The 16,645-nt window shown below is 64.1% G+C and overlaps 3 protein-coding genes across 3 annotated transcripts in view; 1 reads left to right on the plus strand and 2 right to left on the minus strand.

Annotated features, from left to right (window-relative positions):
* Positions 1 to 988: 988 nt before the first annotated feature.
* SMIM1 (small integral membrane protein 1 (Vel blood group)) lies at positions 989 to 2,955 on the plus strand. Its single transcript, XM_040987817.1, has 3 exons — positions 989 to 1,049; positions 2,508 to 2,723; positions 2,809 to 2,955. The coding sequence occupies exons 2-3, from the start codon at positions 2,614 to 2,616 to the stop codon at positions 2,933 to 2,935; spliced, it is 237 nt and encodes a 78-aa protein (XP_040843751.1). The 5' UTR covers positions 989 to 1,049; positions 2,508 to 2,613; the 3' UTR covers positions 2,936 to 2,955.
* Positions 2,956 to 5,004: 2,049 nt separating this feature from the next.
* LRRC47 (leucine rich repeat containing 47) lies at positions 5,005 to 13,193 on the minus strand. Its single transcript, XM_040987591.1, has 8 exons — positions 13,121 to 13,193; positions 10,227 to 11,104; positions 7,401 to 7,844; positions 6,740 to 6,856; positions 6,220 to 6,335; positions 5,673 to 5,775; positions 5,391 to 5,480; positions 5,005 to 5,309 (listed from the first exon to the last, which is right to left on the minus strand). Exons 1-8 carry the CDS (start codon positions 13,191 to 13,193, stop codon positions 5,079 to 5,081), a joined length of 2,052 nt encoding a protein of 683 aa, XP_040843525.1. The 3' UTR covers positions 5,005 to 5,078.
* A 1,802-nt stretch (positions 13,194 to 14,995) lies between these two features.
* The window catches only part of CEP104 (centrosomal protein 104), a 32,864-nt gene continuing 31,214 nt past the window's right edge, over positions 14,996 to 16,645 (minus strand). The window contains exon 21 of the mRNA XM_040987803.1: positions 14,996 to 16,262. Coding sequence (XP_040843737.1) covers positions 16,147 to 16,262 — 116 coding nt within the window. The 3' untranslated portion in view covers positions 14,996 to 16,146. The remainder of the gene's footprint in view (positions 16,263 to 16,645) is intronic.

Genomic DNA, 16,645 nt, shown 5'->3' on the forward strand with positions numbered 1-16,645 from the left:
GCAGCCGGGCAGGGCTGAGTCCGAATAAACTAGGTGTTGACTGCAGTCTGGCCTCTCTGGCATGGGGGGAGGGTGCCCCACAGGGAGCAGGGTCCCCCAGCCCAGGTCCCTAGGAGGCCTGGCCCACCCTCCGCGTCCAGGACCCTGGTGACCCCACAGAGGCTGGGAGTCCTCCAGGACAGGAGCTCCAGTGGGGAGCCCGGGCCAGGACAGGGAACCCCGCTTCTCCCACGCGCGTCCGTGGGCCTCGTCCCTGCTGTGCCCGCCCTGCTGCCCGAGGCTGCGGGACCTCCGGCCCAGGGGTCAGGACGGGGGCCACACCTGCGGCTCCTGCGTCTCGGGACCAGGACGCGAACCTCTGTCCTGGAGGAGGAGGCCCTTTGCAGACCTGGACAGCTGCACATCCCTTGGGCGCGCCGGGCCCCGCCCACCCAGATCCCGCCCACCCAGACCCCGCCCCTCCGCCGGCTCCGCCTCACCCGCCAAGCAAGGTCCCGCCCACACCAGCTCCACTCCCGCCCGGCTCTAGGCCCCGCCCCTCCTCTGGCCCCGCCCCCGCCGGCTCCGCCCCACCCGCCAAGCAAGGTCCCGCCCACGCCAGCTCCACTGCCGCCCGGCTCTGGGCCACGCCCCTCCTCTGGCCCCGCCCACGCCAGCTCCACTCCCGCCCGGCTCTAAGTCCTGCCCCTCCTCTGGCCCCGCCCCCGCCGGCCCCGCCCCACTTGCCCAGCTAGGCCCCGCCCACGCCAGCTCAGCCCCGCCCGGCTCTAGGCCACGCCTCCTGCCCGCCTCTTTTCCGGGCCCCGTCCACTCAGGCTCCCGCTCCCACCCAGGCCCCGCCCACGCCAGCTCAGCCCCGCCCGGCTCTAGGCCACGCCTCCTCCCTGCCCCTTCTCCGGGCCCCGTCCACTCAGGCTCCCGCTCCCACCCAGGCCCCGCCCACGCCGGCCCGCTTCCGCCCTGCTCCAGGCCCCGCCCCGGCTCCGTCCAGGCCACGCCCCCGACCTGGAGAGGCGTCCATCGCGCGGCGGCCGCGCTCCTGGGCACAGGTGAGGCACCCGGCCGGGGCCGCAGCCCCCAGCTCCGATGCGGCTGCAGGGAGAGGTGGGCAGAGCTGCCGGCGGCCCCGGCCCTCCGGGGACCGGATGTGCCCGGCCGCTCCCGCTGACCGCCCGAGGACGCCCTGGGCCCTTGCCGTGCTGGCCTTCTGCTCCCAGCGGGTGCGGGCCCGCCAGGTGCCCGTGGCAGGGGCCGGGGCCACTGGGGCCAGGGGCGGCTCCCGGGGCGGCCTCCTGGCCGTGGCCCCGGAGCAGGTCAGGGCCTCACGGGCTTGGGATCCCACTGCCCCTGGTCAGGCTGGAGCATGGCGGCTCGGCCTGGGACTGAGGTTCCAGAACACACAGCTCCAGGCTTGGGGCGACAACCTGTTAGGAGCTGCAGGCAGCTTCCCAGGGAGGCCTGGGAGGCAGGCGGGGGTCAGTGCCGTGGGGTGCCCGGCTGACTGCGGGGAGCAGGCGGGTGGTCAGCCGTGGTGCTGGCCTAGAACAGGAGTGCTGTGTCTTAACGGGCACACTGCCCGTGAACGCTGCCCCGAGCTCTGTAGCAGCCGGACTCCCCCTGCCTGGGCTGTGTGCTGGGTCACGGGGCAGGCCAGCCTTCCTGGCAGTGGGGACTACTTGCCCGGGACCCCCCACGGCCGGTTCGGACCTGGTGTCAGGTGCCCTGACCCCTCTCGGGTCAGTGAGGGTGGAAGGTGCGGGAGGTGCCAGGCCAGGGTCCAGCAGCAGCAGCGAGGCCAAGGCCTGGCATGCTGTCCCAGGCCACGCCCCGTCTACACTCAGGGTCCAGGTGCGTGGCCTAGTGCTGGGAGAGACAGCAGCAGGGACTGGCTGCTGGGCCCCCTGCTCCTAGCGCCCACTGCAGCAGGGACTGGCTGCTGGGCCCCTGCTCCTAGCGCCCACTGCAGCAGGGACTGGGCTGCTGGGCCCCTGCTCCTAGCGCCCAGCTGTCCCTGAGCCTCTCATCTCTGCACCACTGGGGCGTGTCCCCAAACCCCGACCTCCTTTGCAGCTGGTGTGGGGGTGGGGCTGTACCCTGGGTAGGCCGTGGGTACAGCTGCAGCCGCTGCCCAGGCCTGGGGAGCCAGGCCCCCTCCCTGGCCGGGCCGGGACGTACCAGCCGCCACCCCTGGCTGGCTGCCCCTCCTTGGGCAGCCTTATCTGCGCGGGCTGGGGAGGAAGATGGTTACCAGGGGCAGCGCGGCCCTGCTGGCCTCCCCTGATTAGCGTGCTGGCCTCCGGGGGGGAGGTGCGGCCCCCAGCCAGTCCTGATGGAAACAGAGTCTCTTCCGTTCCTGAGCCGCGGCTGACTACCTTAGAATTCCCTCCCAGGTGACCCGGGCAAGTTCCTTAAGCACTCGGCCTACTGGGTCACCTGTGGGTCAGCTGAGGCGATGCGGCCAGGAGCGCCAGCCCATCTGAGCGCCCTGTCCCCTGCCTCGCACCCAGGCCGCGGCTTGGCCACTACCCTTGATGGGGCTGTGCTGCACGGAGACGCCAGTGTCCGCTCGCCTGCCCGTGAAGGCCTCAGCCCCCGCCGCCGTGGGCCCCCAGCATGCAGCCCCCGGACAGCAGCGTGCATTACAGCAGGTGGGACGACAGCAGCCGGGAGGAAGTCAGCATGGCGTCCGTGTCCGGCCTGGAGGAGGCCTCGTGTTGTGAGAGGTGAGAGCCCTGGGGTGAGTCTGGGGTGTCCTTTCCTGTGCCCTCCTGAGGCCTGGGGCTCACCTCCCGGTGGTTCTCGCCCTAGGACCTCCCGGAAGCTGTGCACGGGCAAGCTGGGGCTGGCCATGAAGCTGCTGGGCGGACTGGCTCTCTTCTGGGTCATCTTCATCCTGGGATATGTCACGGGTTACTATGTGCACAAGTGCAAATAAAGGCTGCGCGTGGCACAGTCCAGGTGGGCACGACACCCTGCCCCCACGCACACGACCTCCCACACAACGCCATGCACGCGGCAGGCAAGGCCGTGGGTGCGCGCACACGCACAGAGCTAAAGCAGAACTCTTAGGACAAGCCTGCCATCACGCACACCTGAGGCGCACCTGCTGGGGAGCCACACCCGACCTCAGCCCAGGTCTGCCCTGCGCTCAGTCCCCTTACCACTTCAGGCTGCTCTTCCCCTGCACCCCAGGGCCCAGCCAGGCTGATGGGGCCACCTCTGCCCCTTCCCCAGCAGGGCACCTCCCCATGGCGGTGTCATGCAGAGCCCTGTCCACCTCTCCCCTGCACCCCAGGGACCGAAAACCCCGGAGATGTTACCTAGGCGGGAATGGCAGGGGCACGACCTCGGCCTCCTTCCAGTACCCCCAACCCCCACCCTTCTTTGGGTGGGCTGGGCTTTCTGGGCTGCCCGGAGAGGGCCTGGCAAAGGTTGGGATGGCGCAGCAGGACTGGGCCCCGCCAGGGGGACCCCAGCAAGGAGGCAGCTGGGCCATTCCTGCTCACGGAGGAATCATTAACCACTTGCTGAGGGAGCAGTAGCTGCCCGGCCAGGTGTGACGTGGGGCCTGGTCTTCCCTGGCAGCCCCTCCCAAGGGCAGCCCCTCCTGAGGGCCACACGGGCTGGACCTGTTCTGTCCTGGGGCTGCTGCCGTGCCTTCTCCTGACAGTATTCCTGCTGGTGTCTCAGAGGGGCAGTGTTGGTCCCCAGGCTGTCAGCCTGCAGAGCTCTGCTCACCCCCCAGCCCTGGGCTGGCCTCGGGTTGCTGTGGTCACCAGTTACCATCTGGACCTTGGCCCGGTCTGGCTGTGCGCTTGGTGGGGCAGGCAGCTGACCAGAGTCCCTTGCTTGAGCACTGCCATTGCAGGAGGCTGTGAGGCTTTGGCCTGCAGGGAGCTGGGCTCTGCGCCTGGGCCCTGGGGCTGGCTTGGCAGGGCAGAGGGAGAAGGGGTGTCTGTCTGGCGGCCTAAGCCGGGAAGGGAGCTTGGTGAGGCCGGCCCTCCTGGCCCAGGCCTTGCGTCTTCCCCTCAGCAGCGTGCAGAGGCTGGCACTGGGGTTGGCTCCATAGCTGGCCTGGCCCCATGACAAGCACATGGCGTCTTGCAGCCTGGCGTAGCTGCGTGTCTCAGAGCTCAGGAAGGTATCCTATTTGGTTCTTGACAATAGCAGTGGGCCCTGGGCCTCTATCTGAAGACAGGACTCGGGTTCATGGGGCCCTTGGGCACCCCCCAAACCACCTGCTGCCTGGGCCCTGAGTCATGAAGGCTATAAGGTCATAAGGCAGTGGGGCAGTGAGGGCCGCCCGCTCAGTTGGCCAGGTCTCCTGGGCTGAACATACTGGGTCTGGGGGGCGTGCGTGTTCTTGGTGCACAGGCCCACAGACGGGCCGTGACCTGGGACATCCAGAACTGGTCTGTGTGGCTGGCTGAGCGGCTGATGTCCATGACAGGGGGCTGCCTGGTCCACCGTGGGGCTGCAGGTTAGTGCCCAGGGCATCAGTGATGATGGGCAGAGGGCTCGTGGCCTGCAGCTCGTGGCAGACAGCATAGCCGCCTGGCGCCACCGCTGCCTGTGGGTTGCCTGCCTGGGAAGTGCCATATGGCTCTGCACCCCTAACCAACCCTAAGGTCACGTTTAGAAAGTGGTGCTGAGAACAGAATATAGGGGCTGGCACGGTGGCTTGGCGGGCTAACCCCCCACACGCTCCACTTCCGGTCAGGCTCCCTGCTTGTGGCTGAGAAGCAGGTAAGCTGCACCCTTGGCCCCCCGCGCACAAGGAGGCCTGGGAGAAGCTGCTGGCTTGCAGCTGGCCGCGTGGGGAAGTGAACCAGCGCGGAGGATCTCGGCCTTTCAAACCCGGCTGTCCTGGGGAGCCAGGCATGCTGCCGACAGAGTTCCCCTGGAGGCCGTCACACCCCACTGGGCGGCACGACCCACAACACCTGGCCCTGGGGACGGAAAAGCCAGCGTGGTGACACAGAACAGACAGCTGGGGAATGCAAATTAAAAAACAACAAATAATTTAATGTCAGCATGTGGAGATGAACGGCATGGGATAGCCAGCTGCGCCTGGCGCCTCAGCGGACAACGGTGATGTGGGCCGGGGCGGTGGCCAGGTCAGTGGCTGATGGGTACACCACCTTCAGGCTGCCCTCCAGGTCTACCACCCGCACCTGCTCTACCACCAGCTGGGCCTGGCCATCCTGCCCCGCACTGCCAAGCTGCCCAGGGCCCCCGTCGGCCTCTGTGTCTGACAAGGACGCTTCCTCCTTGTTCTCCAAGGTGTCCTTGTGCAGTTCTGCCATTTTCTGCAAAGGCAAAGCAAGTTTTCAGGCTGGCGAGGAGGTGGCGGGGAGCCGTGTGCGACGCCGGCGGGAGGCCTCACTCACCAGGACCAGGGCGTCCATGACATCCTTGCACACCTGCAGGCTGATGGCGCTGGTGACCTCCAGGAACAGGCTGGACGTCGTCTTCTTAATCTTGGAACGGAGATGTGGAGGGCTCAGAGAGCAGCTGAGTTACCCCAGGTGGGCGGCGGCCACGGCGCGCTGCCTGGCACACGTATCTCCCACCAGCCAGGGTGCATGGACCTCCCTGGCACAGACGCGTGCTCAGCTTCCCGGGGGCCCGGTGGCATGAGGGCCGGACTCGCGGCCGGCAGCACCGCCTACCTTGGTCTTTTCGCTGTTGGTTATGGGGGGGAAGGAGATCACGTCTCCGTCGGCGTCCACCAGGCAGGGGTAGCTCTCCTTCCCGTCCAGCAAGTGAAGGTACCTGTGTGGGGAACCGCGCGTCAGAGCAGCCTGGGGGCCGGACCCCGTAAGACACGTGTGGGGCTGCGGGCACAGGCTCAGCACGGCTCTGGGAGGGGGTCTGCACCAGGGACGGCAGGTTCCAGGCTGGCTGACGGAGCCCAGCAACGTGGGGTCTCGATCAGGCGCCACGCTTGGCTGCCAATGGCTGCGACAGCCCCTCGCATGCAGAGGCCGCAATGACCTCTGCAACAAGCCAGGGCGGCCAGCTCCCCCTGAAGAGGACGTGCGGCTCCCTCGGAGTGGGGACCTCCACAGCATCTCCCCTGGAGGGAACAGGGAAGCGCCCCTCCCTCCCTGTGCCAGGCCTGCCAGGGCACCTGTCGGGGCCCTCCCTCCCTCCCCCGGGTCTGCGGGGCACCTGTGCAGGCCCTCTCTCCTCCCCTCCCCCGGGTCTGCGGGGCACCTGTGCAGGCCGGACACGTTGTGCCGCTTGCGCTGTTTGCGCTGCTCCTCAGCCTCCAGCTGCAGCTGCCGCACCAGCTCCTTAGCTTTGGCCTCTTTGCGCCCCAAGGGGACAATCTGCGAGGGAAGTGTGTGGGCTCATGCCACGGTCCCAGGCTCCGTGGGCTGACCCTGGCCTGCAGGGCGATAGGCTCTGAGAGAGGTGCTCACCCCCCACCCCTCCAACGCCTCTGCGGGGTGGCAGTCTTCCTGGGGGTAGGGCAGCCAGGCCGGTGGGCTTGGGCTCTGGGGCCTGCCCAGCAGGTGTGGGTTCGGCCCCGCTGGCCCCCGATGCTACAGGCAGCCCCTGCCAGGCATGGCGCCAAGTCAGGTAGCAGGAACCCACGCTCAGGGCGCAGCATACGGCCTCGGCTGAGCACCCAGCGGGCTGTGCCGCCCTTCCCACAGCCAGCGGGCCTGAGGCGGCTGGCAGCCCTGGGAGACGCTGGGGAGTCCTGGGATGTGGGCAAAGCGGGTGGCACCTTGAGGTCCTGTGGCGGCCGTGCCCCGTACAGCAGGGGCCCCCGGACGGCATGCAGGTCATGGGTCGCTATGGTGGCCGCTGTTCTCTTCTCACAGACATCCTCGTGGAGTTTGGTCTAAGACGGGAGAGCAGAGTAACCGGCCCGGTCGGCCCAGTCCAGCTCCGACAGCCTCGCTGCCCAGCCCCAGGAGAGTGCTGGCCCCCGCTCCCTTCCTCCCACCACCCGTGCCCTCTGGGGACCCCCACATGGACAGAAGCGGCCGACAGCTGGTGGTCACCCACAACTGTACTATCTGTACTTGACCCCACCAGGTGGGTGACGCCAGGCGACACTGTGTGTGGGTGCGGCTTCCTCCTGATTCTAGAACACTGCACTCAGACCCGGGGAACCAAGAGGCTGAGCCCACGGCCGGGCGAGGCCGCACACAGGCTGGTGGCCCTGCAGGATGTGCCCGGGGCCTCTCCCGCAGGCAGCAGGCTGGCAGATGGCCCAGTCTAACTGAAACCTAAACAGCTCACATGAGAACACGTTGGCACAGCCAGCCGCCTTCGGTAGCCTGCAGCTGACTGCCAAACCAGCCTGCCAAGTCCCAGAACCGGTTGCCCGCAGAGAAGAGGGCCGCGTGCGGGGCGGCCCGCACCGGGGTCCGAGTTCCCACCTGGGAGGTGAGAAAGCGCTTGAGCGCGTTTCCGGGCCGCAGCTCCACGCCTCGCACGATGGCCCCCACGAAGTAGGGCCGCACGTCCCGGACCTCGGGGCTCACTCGGACCAGCAGGGGCGCGGGGCTCTCCGACAGGCGCAGCACCCGCAGCAGCAGCCGGCCCGCCTCCTCCGCCTCCGCCTCGCCGCTCTCGGGCCTCGGCCTGGGCGCCCGCCGCTTCCTGCGGCCCTCGTCCTTCTCGCCGTCCGCCTTGGCCCGGCACTTGCCGCGGCCGCCGGCGCGCAGGTACTCCAGGACGGACCTGGTCTGGCAGCTGCCCACCATCTTCTCCAGGCGCTTGTCACGCAGCCTGTTCCCACGCAGGTTCACCTCCTTGAGCTTGGGGCAGTCGGCCAGTTCGGCCGGGATCTCGCTGAGCTGGTTGTTGGCGAGGTCCAGCGTCTGGGGAGAGAGGCCGGGGTGTCACTCAGTGGGCACCCCGGGGTCCTGCCGCACCACTGCCGCCCCTGTGTCGCCTGTGACACCCTCGGGGAACACGCACCCTCATCTTGGCCCAGCAAGGACACTGTCGGCCCAGCGGTGCCCCTAGGAAGGTGGGGAGAGTGTGGGGACGGTGGTCGTCTCTCTGACTTGTCCTGACTCAGACACCTCGTTCCTGGCTGACCACAGCCAAAGGTGAGCCCAGTGGTTAGCTCAGCGGAGGCAGCTGGGGAGCGTTGCCCTGAGCAGGCGCTCTGAGACCACACTCCCCAGCAGGCTCACCTGCCCTCTGCCACGAGGCAGAGGAAGGCAGAGGGTGCCCACTGCCTCACCCCCAACTCGCATCTGCCACCCAACTCACATCACGCTGCCGCCCAGGGCGGGCAGCAGAAGGAAGCCGCGACTGGGAATGCGGCCAGGCCAGCGCTGGGCACCGGGACAAACACTTCTTGCTTTGGCCTGCTCCCTGCTCAGCCGGCAGGACCTGCCCCTCACTCAGAAGATTCTTCGTGGGCACGGGCAAGGGAGCTGCTCAAGCCTCAAGCTGGGGAGGAGGGGGGAATCTTCTGGAATCCCTTGGCTCAAGCTCTGCGGCTCTCAGGTGGGGCCAAGGGGTTCGGAGATTGCTGACCGTGGAGCAGGAGGCTGCCAAGAACACCATGTTACGACCAACAGGTGCATGTCTTGGAGGCACGGGCTGGCAGGGAGCCTGGGCAACCCCAGGCCTTCTCCCACCCAGCTGGCTCCAGGGGCTGGGCGGGACTGGCTGGCAGTGCCTCCCACAGGGGGCGGAGCCCTGCTGCCCTCCCCTGGGCAGCTTGCAGCTGGCTCCAGGGGCTGGGCGGGACTGGCTGGCAGTGCCTCCCACAGGGGGCGGAGCCCTGCTGCCCTCCCCTGGACCCACCCCTGGGCAGCCTCCACTGGGCAACCAGCACTGTGGGTTCTAGAGCCCACAGGCTCCTCCTGCTGGGCATTAGTGCCAGGACTAGCCTGGGCCAGCCTGCAGCCTGTACCAGCCTGTGAGCCTCCTGGCAGGGCAAGGCTGGTATGTCAGGGTTGGGCTGCATCCTGGCCTCACACCCACAGGGATCAGGCTATGATACATCTGCTCATGTGTGCAGGCCAGCCTACCGCCATGAGAACACACACACACAAAGCTTTGCTGCCTAAAGGGTCTTTGGGTGTCGAGCTCCATGGGGTCAAACCCCAACGTTCCCCACAGACACTGTCGGGGGTTTTCCAGAACAGCCTCAGGTTCCCCCGAGGACGCAGGTGGTACTGGCTGGGGGGAACTTCCCCCAGGGACCACCATCCCCCAGGAAAGGGCAGACAGCTGGCAGAGCTGGCAGCACCGGCTTCTACGGCCTGGGGCCAGTGCCACAGGCTGGGGAGTCGTCAGCATAAACAGGGGCCTCGCTGCGCACAGGCGTCCGACACCGGGCACCTGGCAGGCTAGCCCCCCACCCTCAAACAGGTGCACCCCGTGAGGGCCACTGCTGCACGGCACACGCCAGCAGGAAGGCCTAACTCAAGGGTGGGTGTGAGCGGCGGGCCCCTAGCTGACTCGCTGGAGATGTACGTGCAAGGTCCGTCTTCACTCGCCGACCAGCAGGGTCCCTGGTGGCCGAGGCAACATGGCCACAGCGGCCTCTGGCAGCCGCTGAGAAAGCCGGGGACGGATCCTCTTGCCGGCCCTCCCTGTGCAGCCACTGAGACACCGCCGCTGGGGCCTGGAGCCCCCGGGGTGCTGACCTGACCCCCCAGCCAGCACACAGGCACAGGCCTAGCCATGCAGCCGGGCTGGCCTGGCCCAGCACCGAGGAGCCTCGGCCCAAGAGGCGGTGTCCCTGGGTGGGTGCGGCCGGCCAACGTCTACCACTCCACACAAGACACACGCCTGGTGCACGAAGCTTCTGGAAAACCCCAAGCCCCCAGGACCAAGGTCTTGGGCATCAGTGCCCACAAGCAGGAGGGCTCCTGGATGGGCTGGCCTGCGCCACGGTACACACACACACACTCCCTCCCTGACACGCACTGGGATCCAGGACGGGCAGGGCGGCCAGGTGCTGACATGGTAACAGGAGGAGGGAGGCAGGGAAGACACCCACCCGACCCTGGCCGACCCTGGACGGCTGTGGCCAGGCAGCCCCTCCTGGAGAGCCTGAGCTAGCCACCCTGAGGCGCCAGGCTCCAGCCTCGGGCAACACCCCCGCTCGTGCGCTCAGGGCTCCCCTCTCACAAACAGGAAACTGGCAACACGAATGAGTGGGTCAGGTTCCCGGGGCGTCCCTCCCTCCCGGGGCCCGGCCGCCCGCGGGCACGTCTGCAGGGCGGGTCGCTGACCTTGAGCGAGGCCAGGTGCGCCACGTCGGGGCTGAGCTCCTGCAGGCGGTTGTCGGCGGCGGCCAGCTCGCTGAGCAGGGGCAGCGCGCCGGGCAGGAAGAGCGCGGCGGGCAGGCGGTCCAGGCGGTTGCCGGTGAGGTTGAGGCTCTGCAGGCGCGGCGCGCAGCGCGCCAGGTCGGCGGGCAGCTCGCGGAGCCGGTTGCCGCTGAGGTTGAGGCTCTGCAGCTGCGGGAGGCCCGGCGGCTCGGCGGGGCCCAGGCCCTGGCCCGGCGGCAGCTCCTCGAGCGCGTTGCCGGACAGGTCGAGCACGCGCAGCGCGGGCAGCGGGCCCAGCTCGGGGCTCAGGCCGGGGCCCAGCGCGTTGCCCCGCAGCACGAGGCTGTGCAGGCGCGGCAGCCCCTGCGCCAGGCCCGGGCCCGGCGCGCGCAGGCTCGCGCAGCCGCTCACCTCCAGGTAGTGCAGCAGCGGCAGCGTGAAGAGCCGCGGGGGCAGCCGGCCGCCCGCCGCCCGCACGCGCTCCTCCAGCGCCGGCCCGCTCAGCAGCAGCTCCCGCCGCCGCTCCCGCTCGGCCAGCTCCAGCTCGGGCCAGGCCTCGGGCACGGCCGCCGCCATCGCGCCGCCGCCGTCCACCGCGCGCTTCCGGGGCCTGCGCAGAAGGGCCGGCTGGGGGCGGAGTCGGAGGACGTGGCTGCCCGCGGGCCCTGCGCAGGGACCGGCCGCGAGGCCGCACGCCGAGGCGCTGGGGTCGCGCACACGCGGGGCGCGCGGATGGCCGGGGTGGCCGCCCCCGTGCTGCGCGGCTGCCCGGCAGGCGCTGTGGGAGCGCAGTGGCCACCCGCAGTGGCGCCCCTCGCTGGGCCCGGCGGTCAGCGGCGCACCTGCAGGCCCGGGAGTTGCCTGCACCGGGCTGCAGCTCCCTGCTGCCTGGCAAGGGCTGTGCCAACGCCCGGAGTCCGCATGGACCCTCAAAGCAGCCCCTGCACGCCAGGGCTGTGGCTCACTGGCAATGTAGAAATTGACAAGAGAACCCCGCGTAGTCCAGCTGAAGTTTATGGAGGGGGCAGATGGCACAGGACAGAGTCCCTGGTGGGCAGCCATTCCCACACCCCTGGCCCCAGTTCTCCAGGCTGCACCCCGTTGCATGGGGCACACTTGCAGTGGCAGGGGTACTCACTGCCAGCACCCCTGGAAAGCCACCTGTCGGTTGCACTGCACTGTTCTGGGAAGGAGCAGAGATCCAGAGCCTTGGTCCTTAGTTACTTTGCTGTTTGAGAATTCTGAAAACGCCCAGGCCTGGAACTCTCTGGAGGGAGCGGCACAAGTGACTGCAGAGAGCCTGATACCAACTGCAATAAGGAAAATCGAACTGTAGATCTATGGGTGATGCAGCTTAGAAGTCTGCCCCAAGGAGAAGAGCCTGCTAACCAGAAGGACAATGACCAAGAGCAGAAGAGACAGAGGCACAATGAATAGTACTGAAGGCTCCAGGAGCACAAGCCTTTGCCAACCTCGGAGTTAACTGAGGAACACATTGGGAACATGGGGGGTACAGAATTCAGAAAACTTATAACGCTTCTTTTCAACAATGAGAAGCACATGCAGGAGTTCAAGCAATTTAAGCCATATGTCACAAGAAATAGCAACACTGAAACAAAAACAAGCCAAATTATTGCAAATGCAGGAAGCGACAGAGCAAAGTGAGAATTCCGTGGAATAGAATGAAGCAGGAGGAGAAAGAATCTCAGAACTGGAAGATATTTCTTGCCACAATGGTGAAACAATCAAAAAGCTAGAAGTGGAGCTGGGCCAAGCAAAAAAGTACCAAAGAATTAAGAGACTATTAAAAGGCCAAATTCAAGAGTTGTGGGAGTTCCAGAAGGTGGAGAAAGAGAAGCTGGGTTTAAAAATGCGTTTAATGAAATAATAAATGAAAACTTCCCCAAATGGAGAAAGAATTGGGAAACAGAATCCAGGAGGGGCACAGACCCCCCAACAGGGTTGGCCAAAACACCCATGACACATGATAATCGAGCTCTCTTCAATCGAACATTAAGAAAAGATCCTTAAATGTGCACGTGAAAAATGTCAATTGACCTATAGAGGAATGCCAATCAGACTCACAGCTGACCCCCTCACAGGAAACTCTACAGGCCAGGAGGGAATGGAGTGACATTCCAGGTGCTAAAAGGGAAAAATTGTTGGCCCAGGATAATGCACCCAGCAAAGCTTTCCTTTGCCTTTGAAAATGAAATGAAATCCTTCCACAGTAAAGAAAAGCTCAAAGAATATGCCTCTTCCAGACCTGCCTTACAAAGGATACTTACAGATGTTCTCTTGACGGAGAAGAGGAATAGCACCCAGCAAAACCAAACGCAAAAGATCATGTGAGTAAAAAAAAAATTAACAGAAGACTAAATCAAACAATGAAAAACCCATTCCTAAAATGACAGGACCGAGTTACCACCTATTCATGTGAACTCTGAATGTAAATGACACATCTCACCAACAAAGATCAGTGGAAATCTCAGGGATTTTGATGTTTTTGCTTTTATTTTCATTTCTTCAAAAAAGTTTTCTCATATTAAATTCTTCCCTGACTCATAGGTCCTACGGTTGCATCATTTTCTTCTAGAAGGTTCTAGATTTTCAGTTCTTCAGCGACACAGTCATCATAGCACGTTATTTAACTTCATGTTGCTGTACATTTCTAGTTTGCTTCCTGTTGAGTCTTTGTGAACTGCTGCAATAACGAAGGGGAAATCAGTGTGTGCGAGAGGAGATGTGGGGAGGGCCAGGGGAATCCCAGAACCTACGGAACTGTATCATAATAATGATAAAATAAGGAAGAAAGAATTCTGAAAATCTAAGTAATGTACCGGGCTGTCACTGCTGACCTGACAAGGGGCTCACACTGGACCGGCAGCTGTCTCGTGTGTCCAGCTGGTACCCGGCGGTGTTGGCATGCATCCAGCAGGACTGCTGGGATGGCAGGGCCCGTGGGATCCAGCTGGGGACAGGGTCCAGGAAGGAGGCGGAGGGCCTCTCAGCCAGAGCGTGCTCTTACCAGGGAGTCCTTGGATGGCAGGCGAACATCTGTGTGCTAGTTAGCCAAGGACAGACAGAACTGCTGATCTAGTCCCTGCTCAGCAATGCTCTGACCAGCTCGCCTTGTCGGCCTCCTTGATAGGGTTAATTCTGAGTTGTGTCTGAACTACGGTTTTACTAGTGTGAAATAAACTTGGTCAGTTGCCCGAGACAGCACTGGGCCCCATTCCTTTCTGGTCGCAGCTCCTCGCCAGGAACCCACACAGCAGACTTGCACGGCAGGAAAGCCCACGGTGCTGCCTCGTGCCATGGGGTCCTGTGGAAGGCAGAGGCGGCTCACCGCAGCGGGCATGCAGCTTTTCCCTCTGGAGGAGCTGCTGTTGCCGCAGAGCAAGTCAACATCCCATAGGGACACTGGATTTGCGTTCCGGCTGCTCTGCTTCCCATCCAGCTCCTTGCTGACGCACCTGGGGAGGCAGCGGAGGACGGGCCAAGTGCTGGGCCCTGCAGCCATGTGGGAGACCCGGATGGAGTTACGGCTCCTGGCCGCAGTGGTCACTTGGGGAATGGAACATCTCTCCATAATTCTGCATTTCAAATACTACTGCTACTACTAAAGTGAGGCAGGAAGTCTGAGGGGACATCCCGGAAGCAGCTGCACACCTTGGCCCCCACGCGCTGGCCCCACGCCGCCTCCTCCGCTGGCATCAAGGCCTTTCTTGGGGGTCAGTGTCACTTTCAGAACATACCAGCTCAGACATAACATTTGTCTTGCTCGCTCTCCCACCCCGCCTTCCTCTTCTCTCACTCACATACACACACACACCACCAAAGTTACAGTTTAAAGCCACTTTTAGTTTAAACCATGTGTTGCTGTTACTCTGTATCTGTGTGAAGAAAACCACACAATTCCAAGATAGCAAGTTCTGAAGCCAAGGCTGATACAAGCTTAAACACAGCTACAAATCTACAGCGGGAGTGCAGCACTTGTACTCACGACCAGCAGGAGCGCTTCGGCAGTGGGTCCAAATGGCCCCGCTCTTTCAGAGCCCGGAGCCCCCAGACGCAGAGCCCTGCACACCCCGACCACTGCCCAGGGTGCAGCTGGGCAAGCTTCGGCTCCCCTCCTCAGCTGGAACCAGCCGCCAGCGACCTGGCCCCAGGGAAGCCGCCCACACTCATTCATCTGGAAACTGTCAAGTATCAAATAAAAATGGCCAAATGCTGAATGAGCCTTTTATTATATTAATAAGTGCAGGGTGACTTAATCCTTTTGCCATAAAACAACAAAAATATATTACTATTTTATAATTGTCGTACCTGAAGTGAATACAAATAGAAAAGGGTGCTGAAACATTAGAAAGTTGCAGATTTTCATGAAAAGTTTTGACATTTTTTACTAATGCCAAATTTATATATACAATTCTTTTAAATTAGTGTAATCATATCCCCAAATATGAAAGTAACACATATTAAATGCCCACAACATATTCATGAATGGAATCCAGTTGTTCATCTGTGACGGCCTAGGGCCGCTCCTCCCCCTTCGCCCCTGACCCTGCCACGCTGGGCGCCTGGGGCCAAGCGTCTTCGCTGCCACACACAGGCCGTCCTGGGTCTCTGTCCTGAAGCTGTGGCAGAGCGGGCGTGAGCAGAGCGGGCGTCCTGGGCTACTCCCTGCGCTTCTGAGAGGCCATTCTTAGAGAGCAAGCCAGTACGCTGCTGCTCCCCGCACGCCTTCACGCTGCTCGGCCAGCGTGTGGTGAATGCTTTTCTCTAGTAGCTGGCAGCATTCTGAGCCGGCCGTGCCAGATGTCAGATGACCGAGCTGGATGGTGGTGGCCCAGAAGCCAGCTCAGCCAGCTGTCCAGGGGCACACGGTGTTGGTTCTGCATTCCATGGGCTTGGCGGTGAGAGGACACCAACACCGCCAACCCGGCCCAACTCCAGCTGGCACTTTGCAGGCCTGCTCGTGGGAGGCTGGGGAGGTGTGAGCCTTGCCAACCACGGGCACCAGCCAGTGTCCCTGCATAGGCCACACAGGCCCAGCCCTTCCAGGGGGACCAAGCATCCAACTAAGCTCCGGCGAGGAAGCGCAGCCTCCCCGTGGGCGGGACCTGCGAGGCTTGCTGAGGTTCTGTTTTCTGAACTGCTGAGGGGGAAACGCTCGGCTGCCAGTGCAGCGGGGACCTGAGCAGGGCGACCCTTCTTGGGAGCAGCGCGGCAACCACCACGGTGCAGGGTGGCCAGAGCGTGGGGCTCCCTGGCTGGCAACCAGCACTGGAGGTGCAGAGCCCGTGAGGCCCCCTTTTTGGGAATTCACAAGTGCAGAGGATCTGGGGACCCCTGAGCAGAGGCATCCACTGTACCCCCTGGGGGTGGACCATGGGCCCAGCCAGGCCAGCTATCAGTAACTGCTGCTGTGTGGAGGTTTCCTTGTAGCTTTATTCATGGTCAGGGGGACACACAGGTTCTATGGCGCTGAGGCCAGCTCCCCTGTGACAGGTGCCCTGGCAGATGGGCGCTCTCTGGCCTGCAGCCATGGCCATGTCAGACCCTGCCCAAAGTCCCCTGCCCACAAGAGGCTGGCTGTGGCTTTTTCATGACGTCACACCAAGTGACCATTAGAGAGGACACTGCTGAGCAGCCCGAGTGGTCGCTCCTGGCCAGCGGGGGCAGCGAGCGCCTGAGGCTCAGGTGCAGTGTGGCGAGACCCTCCCTGCCAGCTTGTCGGATCTGCACGTGTCGCTGAAGCTGCAGCCAGGGCTGGAGGGCACAGAGTCCAGGATGCCAGGACAGGATGGTTTCAGGAGAAAAGGTTAAGCCTCAGGAGGCGCTCAGCCCCTCCGGGGACAAAGGGACAGAGCGGCCCGGGTCACCGCTTGGCGTGCTTCCTGTGTGAGCCCTTGCTCAGGCCTCCCCTCGGGGTGGGGATCTTGCTCCCGCCCCGCAGTCCCGAGGCACCGGCCTTGGTCACAGTGGAGCCTTTACCTGCGGAAGACACAGGGTCTGGATCGGGGGAGGCTCTCATGCCTGGACCACCGCAAGCCCCAGGACCCACAGGGGAATGACCAGAGCAGCCAGACACAGGGCAGGGCCGGGTGAAGGCCTGGTCCCCACGGGCAGCCCTCAGCACAGCGCACAGCTCAGCCTGAGGCTGCCTGTGTGTCCCCCGACACCCATGTGGTGCTCTGAATGGGGGCGACAGCCGAGGAGACGCTGGGTCTCCTTGCCAGGCCTCCTGAGAGGATGGTTGTAAATCAGGGCACAGCAGGGCCTCGGCAGCCATAGATGTCGCTTGCCTTGACGCTCAGAGCTGCAGTGCATCCTGGGACGGCCCTGCAGGTCTGGCTGCTCCCTAAGGGGCAGGGGAC

This window comes from Ochotona curzoniae, unplaced genomic scaffold, assembly GCF_017591425.1.
Source record: "Ochotona curzoniae isolate NIBS_2020 unplaced genomic scaffold, NIBS_Ocur_1.0 contig_4792, whole genome shotgun sequence".
NCBI classification, from domain to species: domain Eukaryota; kingdom Metazoa; phylum Chordata; class Mammalia; order Lagomorpha; family Ochotonidae; genus Ochotona; species Ochotona curzoniae.

Coding starts and splice junctions, on each gene's coding strand:
- SMIM1 (XM_040987817.1), top strand. CDS start 2,614: ATGCAGCCCCCGGACAGCAGCGTGCATTACAGCAGGTGGGACGACAGC. Junction 2,724..2,808: donor GAGGCCTCGTGTTGTGAGAG/GTGAGAGCCCTG, acceptor TTCTCGCCCTAG/GACCTCCCGGAAGCTGTGCA.
- LRRC47 (XM_040987591.1), bottom strand. CDS start 13,193: ATGCATGCCAACACCGCCGGGTACCAGCTGGACACACGAGACAGCTGC. Junction 11,105..13,120: donor CAGTGTGAGCCCCTTGTCAG/GTCAGCAGTGAC, acceptor CCGGGCCTGCAG/GTGCGCCGCTGACCGCCGGG. Junction 5,481..5,672: donor CCAACAGCGAAAAGACCAAG/GTAGGCGGTGCT, acceptor CTCCGTTCCAAG/ATTAAGAAGACGACGTCCAG.